This window comes from Linderina pennispora (assembly GCF_002104995.1).
Source record: "Linderina pennispora strain ATCC 12442 chromosome Unknown DL89scaffold_8, whole genome shotgun sequence".
NCBI lineage: Eukaryota > Fungi > Kickxellomycota > Kickxellomycetes > Kickxellales > Kickxellaceae > Linderina > Linderina pennispora.
Window position 1 is genome coordinate 299,643 of NW_024468256.1, and position 11,684 is coordinate 311,326.

The following is an 11,684-nucleotide window of genomic DNA, read 5'->3' on the forward strand; positions in this document are numbered from 1 at the left end:
GATTTACTGAAATCTAAAACCAGTATGGAAACTAGCGTTTATAGTTTCGCTCTCCAACGCTATCTCACAACCCGCAGGTTTATTTTAGCCTGGACACACCGCAGCCACTAATTTTGGACATGGTCATACTACTTGATGTTGCTATTGTACTCATCGTCGCTGTCCATGCCAGCCACTGCGCCATGCACTGAGTAGCTGGCTGCTTCAGTCAGAAGCGTATGAAGATAGTGCCAGGCAGGTACGAATAGTACAAAGGTTTCTGCTATGTAGCTCAACCTCATTTTTACTGCGACTAAATGTCAGACATAAATATGCGTACCTTCAATATCAGCCCTTTACTTTCCATTCAGCTATGGCATTCGAATCTGTACTGGACGACATGTTGCGCGTATGCAGATACTAACAGTTCTGGCCAACATGCTAAAGGATTTCGACTGGTCACTTCCCGGAGACTACAAGCATCTCGACCCATATGTACTTGACAAGAACGGCTACCCTAAAATCATGGACTATTACCACTTTGTCGCTAGTACGCCAGCCAACCTGAAGCGCGACTGCTGACTGGTAGTTACAAAGCACATCTACTAACTTGGTATAATATGGATTATTTTGACGCTGCTGAGTGTGAAGACCGAGCAGTAATGGCACCACCTGATGGGTGTTCATTGCCTCGGGTTACTGAATGGTATATGGTAGATAAACATTAGGTTTGGCAAACCCACAAAATATGGACAGGTGATTAAGGAATTTAAACCAGCCGTGATCTGAGGCGAGACTTGCCAAACTTGTGTACAACAATTCTTTTCCAGCACTCCTACTATCAGCAATGGCGACAGGAAGCTGCAGCAGCGACGACGAGCTCATGTTTCCCTCGTTCTCCAGCGCACCAAAGTCAGTGGCAGCGATCGAGGTCAAAAGATCCAGTAAGGAGAGGCGACACCCTTCGTCACACCGCGACAAACGGAAGACCCATGATAAGCATCGGCACTCCTCTCAGAGCTCTTTGACTAAATACAAGCCCAGCGGCAAAGCGTACCAGCCATCAGCATTACACAGGCTATTGGAAAGCGGCGATCTGACCATGGACCGGTATGGAGATCGAGACCTTCTGCGCTACCAGTCTACCAGCACATCTGGCACACCCAAATTTCGCCGAAATGGCGGCCGACGTGTTCTGGGTCTCCGAGGATCAATGCGTATTGTGGAAACAGAAAGTGATAGCCGCTTTGTCCAACTGGCTCCTCCAACAACACGAGCCCTACGCTACGTAGACACCCCCCAGGTGGGCTCAGATTGCGGAACCGACTATGTAGCAGCTTCGACAGAAATGGCCACACTGTCTGAACTGCACACTGGTTATATTGCACTCACTGACTCGGCATCTGGGGACGAAGTCAAAGAGTCGCTTTACGATAGTGACCAGAGCGGGGTGGATTTCCGCAGCTTTGATGGTATGGCAAAGTCCACGCCTAGACCGCGCAAGGCACCGCGGCAGCTTCAATCTGACCCGGTTCATGACCAGCTCCGGGCAAAGATTGCAATAATCGAGGCTAAGCTCAATTCCGACAAGCATGATGTCGACGCATGGATCAGTTACATTGGGCTGCAAGAGCAGATCGCTATGTCAGCATTCACGAAGCGAATGCGCGGCAATATGGCTATAGCCAGGATGCAGATCGAGATGTTCCAGCGAGCGATTGGCCTGAATCCAAAATCTAAAAGGCTTTGGATGGAGTACCTGAGGCGGTGTCAGGATGTGCTAGAGACGACGGAGCTGCTGGCAGAATGGATTAAGGCGCTGTCTGAGACTGAGGATCCTGACATGATCTTCAGCTACGTGGACTTCTGTCAAGGTTTGAGTGACAGATTCACCGTGAGCTGGATGATAGACAGGTTTGACTATGCGATTCAGCTACTGACCCGAGTTTTGTGCAGCAGCCGACGGGACGCAGCAGTGGTGCGGAGGACATCGATCCTGATTACCCATATCATACATCGCTCATGTTTACTGCTGCGTGAATCTGGGTACTGCGAGCGTGCGACATCCCTGTACCAGGCAGTGATCGAATGGTTTATGTTCTGTCCAGAACATTTGAAAATGGCGTCGCTGGGGCACAGAAAACACGCATTTGAGAGATTCTGGGATAGTGGAATGCCTCGAATTGGTTCTCCTGGCGCAAATGGGTGGAGTTCGTTTGGCAAAGGGGCCTACAGCAGCAGTGAGATGGCGCTTGCCAAAGCCAGCACCATTGGGACTGCACTGGAGTCTGAATGGCTAGGCAAAGAGATTGAGTATTCGCAAGAGTGCAACGAACCGCCCACAATACCAACCCTCGACATTCCCACCGAGCCCACCAGTATGTTTGATCCCTTTGCGGTAACTCTATTCGAGGATATCGAGCCATTTCTCGCTGATATTCCATGGGACAAGGATGTGTTTGCTGTATTGCTGGATAACCTTCTTCGGTTCCTTGGTCTAATCAGCCCCGACACCTGCGTGTTTTCAGATCGACAAGCTGGACAGCTTCAAGGGGTGTCCAGGGACTTTGAGTGGTCAATGACATCCAGCGATGAGGGGATTCTGCCATCAGTTAAGCGAACTGCTGCTTGGCAGCCAATGGGCAGCTCAAACGACTCGACTGACGGCGGAGGTGGCGGCGGTAGAAGCGGAGGTGGCGAGTGGATTGACGGAATGCTTGTAGCCAGGCAATCAAAGACGGCATTCGAAAATATACATGACACGGGCCGGCCACATTTCGCGTATATCTCAGTGCCCATTACACTCGATTTGGTGGAGACACCTCTGCCGTATCGCTTCTCTTGCCCGTGGCTCAAGCCGGCTTCAGAGTGGTGGCGGGGTATGACGCAACGGACGTTGGAAAAGCTAAGTATAGCCGCCAGCCTCGACACACGGCAGCGGCTGATGGTCCGCGTGGCTCTTGTTGAGTGGTCAGGTGCGCACTGGCCAGAATATTTTGATCAATTAAGTAGCCAAATCCGAGACCGAAAGCCGGTGTGCCTGCCGCTGCTAAACTCATTGGCCAAGACCTATGCGCATAGAGGCTGCTGGGAGCAGGCGCGGACAATTTGGTCTCAAGCACTCGGCAGCATCAGCGACAAATCAGCAGCAGAGGACTGGGCATGGGCAGCGGTTGTTCAGAAATCATGGGCAGTTAGCGAACTTTTGCACGGCCAGGGCATCGGCAAATTCCAGCAGATTTCCCAGGTGCAGGCAGATCTCAGCTGCAACAGGAACTACTCCGAGTTTGAGACCATCGAAACAAGATGCGCAGCATATGAATTACAGATGTGGTCAGCGTATCTGCATGGCCGCAGCACAGATTCGGCTGATGCTGCGCATGCACATGCCGCAGCAGGTGGTCCACGGGAAGAAGAACAACTGGGGCTGGTTCTGACATCAATTTATTTCTACCACATGCAGAGCTGTCGGCTCGCGCCGCCACGAGCCATGCGCTTGCACCTCAAAAACCAGCTTGCCAAGTTCCCGCATTTGACGATATATTGGGAAATGCTGCTTGCCAGCGAATCGCATTCAGCCGCCGGATTCCACATTTTGCGCCAAGTGGAAGACACGCCACCTTCACCTCTGCTTGCGATGCATGTCTTGGCCACTATGAACGTGCCATGGGAATCTCGGCTGACTCGAATGCAATGCAGGTCGGCATTGGTGTGGGCTGTGTGTCTGGCAGCAGGAGCAGCAAGGGGTGGACGGATGGGTGCTAGTCGCATGAAACGCCTGGCGTTTATGGCAGTCAAGATGTGTCCGTGGGCAAAGCCGCTGTATCTCTTGGCAATGGGGATGGGCTGCATGTCAGGTGTAGAAAAGACTCAGCTGCTGACGGCGGTAGTAACAAGGGGGCTGCGCACGCGGGTGTTTGTTGCTGAAAGGGCGCAAAAATAAATTGGCGGTGCCTCACCACCTGCATTCGCTGTGATCCTGCCTTACTGACCAGCTGCGAAAGCAGTAGATAGCGCATGCTGGGCAGTCTTGGCTAACCGGCTTGTCGATGGCGTTGGATCTGATGTGCCAGAAAGAGATAATGCTGGGAGGTAGTGCGCCAAGAATTCGCCTGCAAGGCAGCATCATGTGAGCAGCGGCACCATACATTAGCCGACACTCACAGCTGTGGTAAACACGTACTGCTTTTGTTGCTCTCCCTGTTTGAAAAATTGTTTAAAAACTGTCTATACTTGCTATTTGGTGCTACTGCGTATCGTGTTCCCACCTGCTATCTCCACGCACTTGAAGCAAAAGGTGCCGAGATAGCCCGCACAATCTACTAATACTCGAGGATGTCGCAATCCGTACCAGAGTCCGCCGAATTGCTGCCGCTGGAACGCCACCAGACACAGTCGACAATCAGTGCCTTCAGCGCTACCGGGGCAGAGAGAAACGTTACTGCAGAGCTCAATCCTCACATACTCTACGAAGATAGTGATTTGCAAGTATCCCAAGAGGGGCTGACAATTAAGAGGTACTACTTCCCAATCCCAATGTCCAAATTTATTCCGTGGGGCAAGATTGAGACTGTGCAGACAGCGAGCGAGGCCAATGTCCAGTTGTACGAGCTCAAGATGTGGGGGATGGGTTTCGGTAATATCTGGTGGGCGCAAAAGTTCCGGATTATCAATGACCAACGCAACGGCCAGCTTAGGGTGAACACACTCCCAGACATAATGGGGGCAAATATCGTAGTCAAGATCAGAGGCCAGTGGGTACGTCCTGGGTGCCATGTTGAGTATGCCCAGGAGGCGATACGTGCTATTCGCAGAATGCTGGTTCGTACACACCAACATGCAGAATGAGCCCGCAGTTATCGACTGATGCTATTATTAGGCGCAGCATTGTTTGTTCTGGCCAGTATTTTATCGACGAAGCATATTGTTAGCGGGAGGGGACAGACCATTATGTCTAAGCCTCTCTCGCTCGCTCGCTCGCTCGGCTATTATCCTTCCTGCTGCCAGACTACCTAATCTTTCATCTTGGGATGCTACAAAAACATTAATGATTTAACCTTGCTGGCATGAATGTGCAATTGACGATATTAAGAGTCACGCTGCTGCGGCCAAGTGTTGCCAAGAGGGGAAATCACGAAACCAACTTCTCAACCGTTAATTTCGTGGTGGGCGGGAAAAACAGGGAGCCGAGGGACGACGCCATCAAATATTAAAAATGGCCATATAGTCAAGGGAACGGGCTTGGGGCGATAATGGCTGGAATGGGACCAACGGACGACGGCCAGGATGGCATGTACTCATCCTACTGCGGATATGCCGTGCTTGGGAGACGACAAAATCCCGCTCCCTTGCTTGGTATCTTCTCCGTGGTGCACACGACCACGCACATGCCCTCCACAACCACCATCCCCAAAAGAATGCACCGGCGTGCTGCTTGCCGACATGAAAAAGGGGGGAGAGAAAAAGACTCAATATGCAATGGAAGATATTCAGCACAAAACCATCGGGTTGCGGCACATGAGCAAAAAGGAAAGCGGTAAAAAAGGCACACAGCATCCAATTAATTGCCATGTCGTATTGGCCACCTACCAGTGTTCATATAAATCATGTGCCCTGAGTACATGACGGTAATTGCGAATGTATGTCCAAAAATATTTATTTTATATACACAGGAATGTAAAGTGGATCACCAAAAAATAGTGCAGCACCTTGGCAGAAGAGGATTTGCAACAAGGACGGCGATGCAGAAAGGGAGAAGAAAAATAATGTGCAAAGGAGAGCCGGAACAGCATGTATGCTCGGCATTTTTGTATCTTGAGGGGAGCGCGGCTCGCCGATTGGGGTTGGGTGCACGAGGGCAGCTTCTTTTGGTGGGCATGGTTCATTTACATGACGCAGAATTCGTTGTCATCAGCGTCGATGGCCTGGATCTGTGCCCTCAGCGAGTTGTACACACGCTCAGGCTGCACTCTCCAGGGCCGGGGACCTGCAGTCATCGGCTGATGAGGGCATTCGGTGTCCAGCTCCATCTCAAACACGCCATCGAATTCAGGACAGTCCGCCTCCCAGTCCCCGTCAAGGGTCTTGTCGTCGACCTCGCTCTCACTGTCGCTGGCAAGCGATAGTTTGCTTTGGTGGCTGTCAATCAGCTTGACTTCCGAGAACGAGGGGAGAGCAAATGTCGTCGACAGCATCGACTGCTGCATAAGCGACTCGTTGGCTGGCGACGGTGGCGGTGAGGGGAGAGCGATAGCGGTAATGTACGTCTGGCTCGAGATCGAGGGCAGGCGACTGCGGATGAGTGTGCGAGTGGACTTGCGAGGAGCCAGGTACAGAGGAGAGGTGTATGTGTTCATGGAGGATAAGTATTGATATATACAGCCGCTAAAAGAGCTCGGCACAATAAGACTGGGACTGAGGGGGTAAGGAAAGGAAGGAGAAAGCGAGAGCCAGGGGCAGGCTAAGGCCAGTTTATATATCCGTGATAATGGAGCGCCTCTGCAGGCGAAATATGCAAGAAAATAGTGAAATGCAGAACCAAGATCTGAGCACTATAAAATGACGAGCGAGTGAGAGAGAGAAAGATACACTGCAATGGGAGGCGTTCAAGGTTGGCACCCTTTTTATGCTAAAGCGTTGGGGGGTTGAGCAAGGGAGAGCTGTAGACGACTATTTATGATTCTTCCAGCGGAGGGGTGGCAGTATGAAAGAGTAGCGAAGGCTGGCAAGGCTGTGAATGTTTGCGAGCACGCCTTCTTTTTGTGCTGCTGTAGGCAGGTAGCAGCAAGGGTTGGGAAAAATGTGCTGGCTGTGTATGAGAAGCGAGGCAGTAAGGCAAGCTGATGACGTTGCCTGTAGAGACGAAACGAAAAAAATAATGAGAGCGGAGGGGCGGTTGGGGGATGTTTGAGGGTGCTTGGGTGAAGCTGATGGAAAAGGCGGGTGGAGAGACGGCGGTATGCTGCCTATTTATTCATCACTTGCATATGAATAGACATACGAGTCGGAAAGCCTTTGGAGCGGAATGCGAAACGGCTACAGCCAAGTGGGCAAGGAGAGAAATACCGGCTCTGCCCACTGTTGGCCACCACACTCGGCAATCAGGGCAGTAGGCGGAGCATGCCGGGTGCCCACCCTCCCCCCGCACACCCCCTGCCCAATAAATCCTGACAGCAAAACAAAAGTCGGGAGTGGGCGGCAGGCATGCGGCAGCTGGCCCCCACCTAACAAACCCGGGCTCTCAACCCGCCCTCTTCTCACAGATGCCGTTTCTTTTTGTTTCAGCAGGCAACTGGGATGTTTTTAATTCCTTCTGGCGGCCCACTCGGAAAATAACGATGAGAAATCCCAGGGGCCGTGTTCTGGCCATGCCCCTCCCCCATCGATGCCGCATCACTTGCGCTGTGCATGGTGCACGCTTGCCAATGTTTCTTCGCAGCAGCTGCTTTGGCAGAAAGAGCCTGCTCCATGTCGGCATTTAAGATCGCAGTGCATCAGCAACAGCCAGCATTAAGCTGCGGCCGGAAAAGAACTCGACAGAACGCTGTGTCCTGGAAAATGCCCTCTGCTAAGCCCATCTGAGAATTGCGGTTCACGCAGGAGACATCAGGTATGCTTGATTTCCATTTTGCCTCTTGTTGCGGGCTCGGCTTGATTACAAAGGCAGTAGAGTGAAGGAAACGGTACAGGAACTATGCATATTGTGTATGTGAATGAACCGCTTGGAAAGCCACCTTGGTGCCGGCCGCGAGTTCCAGCAAGCCTGGCTGGTGACCTGGTGGTTCGCTGGCCCAGGTGGCGAAAGCAGTGGTGCCCAGACAGGCCGACAATCGCTCTCGGGTGATATTTTTAGTCGTATATCGACAACCACAGATATACCGATTCACTCAGCTGAGTATTTCCGGATGCTTGCCGTCGGCGGCGAATGCGCATTATTCCATTGCGCAAGGCTCAGATAATAACATCCACATTGCGCATACGCACAGCATCAGCCCAGCAAAGGCTGTTTTGCTGAAAATCGGGATACATTGCTTTTATGCCAAAGCTCCGCACCTTCACGGAAAGGAGATTCCCGACGAGCTACTCATCCTCGGCTAGCTACTGTTGCCGTCGGCAAAATGATATATGCTGGAATGGATATGCGAGCACCAGGGTTCAATTGGGCGGTACACTAGAAAACGGGGGATGAGAATTGCAGAGCCAGCGAGCAAACGTTTCAGCGCAGCCTAGTAGCACGGCCGGGCCTAGAAATCGTCTCCGAACCTTTGCCGCTTCCGTCTCCTACTGACTTTTTCTCACAATTGGCCCAAGATGACCAGTTTCCGGGTATTATATTTTACCTCTCACATATATCCCCTCTCCGTAAGGGAGGAATAAGGGTGTAGATACGTGGGATTCTGGAGAAACGCCAAGCATATCGGCCCAGCAGCGCATGCCTTGCCCCTTCACTTTCCAATCGAACAGCGCCGAACCTCCACGTAACTGCTAATTGCAGCTTACTGTTGGGTACATGCCCTAGTGCTTTGATTTCCAACTGTGACATGGTTTGAGGAAGCGCCGTGCCTTTTCAACATGGGGTAGGTGAAAAATGCATGGCCCAGAGAGATAAGCCGGGCCTGAATAGCCTTGCCCCTTGAATTCTTACATGTCGTGCTCCCGCCCTTCCCCACATGTCTCTCGGCAATAGCTTATGAAGAATAGAACCAGCTCTACTGTCCATTTCCTAACCCCCTCCCTTTTGTGCGCAGCCGCTGGAAATAGAAAAGACCGAGCCTTTTGCTCCATGCTGGCACACGACCTCCACATACCCTACCTAGCCGAGAAAGGGCAAGGACGAAATAGTGACATAGTGTTCGGCTATGCATATGGCGATCTGAGCACAAAATTTTTGCTGAGTGACCATGATCTGCGGTGTGCGCTTTCCAGATCCCTCATAATACGCGCAGACTTTATGACCTTTTTTGCCGAGCATGCGCCTCTCACAATCCACTATCGCCTTCTTCCCGCTAAGGAAATGATGTAGGGAACAGGTCCTGACAATGGGGCTGGCGTGAGCTTTTTTTTCGCCAGTTCGTCTGTCCGCCCGCCCGCTTGCTCGCCTGCTTGCCCGCCTGCTCGCTCGGGCAAGAGCCGTGTAGGAACCTAAATGGCACTCACGACGCATTCAGCTTGCATAGCACAATGACACACCGCCTTGTCAATATACCCGTGGACGCAAATAAATATAGAATGATGCGTGAATCCTTTATTTCTCTTCTGCTGTTTATTGGCACGCGGTTGTAAGAAGACCTTGTAAACCATGGCACACTACCTCTGTTCCTCTCGCCTGCCTCGACCCCCACCCCCCAAACGCCTGCAGGCGCAATTGTCAGATTCCACATGATTTGCGACAAAAAGGAACCACGAGTGACAATAGGCTCAAGTTCTATGCCTACATTGCAGCTATTGATTGTCTCCCGTTGAGCCGCGCCCTTTGGCTCTTGTGCGGTTCTCCTCAATTGGCAGGCTTAACGACGCTTTCTCTTCCCAAGCCTCCCCCGCCCTGTCGAGGTGCTCGGACACAAAAACTGGTTGGTGCTGGCGTTGCTGCCAAACTAGCCGACAAATATGTAGTTGGGAAAGCGGATATGCACTTATCTGCACCTACATAAATGGAGTACCAAACGCTCATATAGTTCCTGTCTCACTGCCCCAAAAAGCGGTCCATTTCTCCCCTATTCGTTGGCACGGGACATACCAAAGCTGTGCCTATCCATACATACATTAACAGAATTTCTGGCGGAAAACCAAAACAGACCTAGTGTCTCTCGCTGCTGTTGTCTTTGGCCATCCAATCTGTGCCAGGCCGTTCTGAATGCACATGTGCATCCACCCAATGGCATTTTTTCTTTTTATAATGGTGGTATGCCTATGTTGGCCACCATCTAAACAGGTTTTGCTTATGAGCAATTTAGGTCGGGCGGGCAACACGCCGGAATTTTGGTGATTGGGGTGAGCACATGGACAGACACCGTTCAGCTTGGGAATCTACACAAATAGGTGATTTGATCCACTGTGAAGACACCTCGTTGCACTGAATGTTAGGCAGTCAACGGTCGCACTCGCCCAGTAATAGAGACGAATCACAGCGGATAGCTTGGAGGTGGTATTCCTTCACATTGGTGTACCTGCTAGACTCCCAAGCTGAATAGGTGACTGGGGAGAGGGGTCCAATCCTGTTTCGGGGTGGCAAAATAACTGCGAAGGATGTTACTGTGGTGCTAATAGCGACTGTCTTATTGAAGGCCAACTTGGAATGCTCCCACTGCTCACTTTCTCAGCCCAAATGCGATTTTCATTGCAAAAACTCAATGACAACATCTGAATACAGGGTGCCCGCCAATAGCGCGGCCCCCGCATCTCCTCCAAAATGATGCAAACTGCTATTGAGTGTTGCCTGTATTTTTAGATGCCGATTCGGCAGTTGAGTCCATCCCCATCTATCGCCAAACGCGGCACCACAACCTGCTGATTTCTCTCTTGTGGATTGGTACACCAAATGCTGGCGGAACGGCAAAACATCAGCGTAAGCGGCGGAGGCGGCCAGTATAGGGCGGATGAATAGAGAAGAAAGAACCTATTCTTGCGGCGCTTGTCCGGCATGAGCGCACATTTGAGCGAGATTCCAAAACAACCACCATTAGCACAGCCAGGCATTGTGCTTGCCAGTTTCAGTTAGAATCCCCAATGAGTAGCGCTTGGCTTCTTGATTTCTGCAAGTGGGTCAAGTTATACGGGAATGGCACCACTTTTTTTTTTTATTTTGTAAGGGGCTCACGTCGCAGTTACCAATGGGTAAAAAGCTCCGAGCCCATTCCGGGCTGATTGTTCGCAACACCCCCTCCCCTCAATATTCTACTACACTTGCAAATGGCTCTCCCCCACGTTCAAGTGCTAAGGGGAGCCAGTTAGCTAGTCCCTCTCAATTTAGTATACCGTCCACGTTCAGTGTCGTTCGGTGTCTGTATATACCTGCTGGGCTAAATAGTGCTATGTCACGCTGTCCCGCCCCCTATTTCGGTTACTGATATCATTGAAGACATTTGCCGAGCTGTCCCTCGAATGATAGACTGCAAAAGTGTACCCGAACACCCAGGTTCTGGCGCTACATCGTTTTTTTTTGCATTGTAGCCGATGCAGTATCTATCTTCCGGCCCAAGGAATAACGTATCGAAAGACCAAGTAAAGGCCCGATGGTGTTCATTGTGCCATTGCCGGTGGGATTTTATAGCCGGCATGAGCTCCACAGAACGAAGCTGGATCACAAAAATAACCCGGCGGGTATTTCCAGGGCCTGCATTTACGCAGTGCCAGCACCTCTGGCGATCAGTCACGATCTTGATACCGAGATGGCGTTGTTGTTTTATGTGCCACTGCCATCAGCAGCAAGCGGCGGCTCGGCTCCTCGAGCAATTTGTGTGGAGCAGGATGATCGCCCTCGTAGTCGACTCGACTCCAAGGAAAAAACTCTGGGCATGTCTTCTTTGTGGTCCGGCTTCTGAGTGGTCTGCGCCTTTTTAAGCTCCAGCACAGTTATTTCTGCGCTTGATTCGCCAATTTCCAGTATTCTTCAGCGTTTCTCTCCCTTTTTGGTCTCACGCCTAGCCTTTTATTCCACAGTTTTGCTCTCCTTGTAACTTTACAGTAAACATTTCGGATGCTTCACA

The 11,684-nt window shown here is 51.3% G+C and overlaps 4 protein-coding genes across 4 annotated transcripts; 3 read left to right on the plus strand and 1 right to left on the minus strand.

The window, feature by feature from the left end:
- Window positions 1-1,327: 1,327 nt before the first annotated feature.
- Window positions 1,328-3,416, plus strand: DL89DRAFT_293516 (DUF1740-domain-containing protein; the record flags this gene model as incomplete). The annotated part of the gene is made up of 3 exons (XM_040890397.1): window positions 1,328-2,926; window positions 3,011-3,226; window positions 3,342-3,416. 3 exons carry the CDS (start codon window positions 1,328-1,330, stop codon window positions 3,414-3,416), a joined length of 1,890 nt encoding a protein of 629 aa, XP_040742780.1.
- Window positions 3,417-4,314: 898 nt separating this feature from the next.
- DL89DRAFT_258135 (uncharacterized protein) lies at window positions 4,315-4,827 on the plus strand (the record flags this gene model as incomplete). The annotated part of the gene is made up of 1 exon (XM_040885582.1): window positions 4,315-4,827. One exon carries the CDS (start codon window positions 4,315-4,317, stop codon window positions 4,825-4,827), a length of 513 nt encoding a protein of 170 aa, XP_040742781.1.
- A 630-nt stretch (window positions 4,828-5,457) lies between these two features.
- Window positions 5,458-6,493, plus strand: DL89DRAFT_170428 (uncharacterized protein). Its single transcript, XM_040883781.1, has one exon. It carries the CDS (start codon window positions 5,586-5,588, stop codon window positions 6,102-6,104), a length of 519 nt encoding a protein of 172 aa, XP_040742782.1. The 5' UTR covers window positions 5,458-5,585; the 3' UTR covers window positions 6,105-6,493.
- Window positions 6,494-7,149: 656 nt separating this feature from the next.
- Window positions 7,150-7,573, minus strand: DL89DRAFT_170456 (uncharacterized protein). The gene has a single exon (XM_040883782.1). It carries the CDS (start codon window positions 7,454-7,456, stop codon window positions 7,220-7,222), a length of 237 nt encoding a protein of 78 aa, XP_040742783.1. The 5' UTR covers window positions 7,457-7,573; the 3' UTR covers window positions 7,150-7,219.
- Between the last annotated feature and the right edge of the window lie 4,111 nt (window positions 7,574-11,684).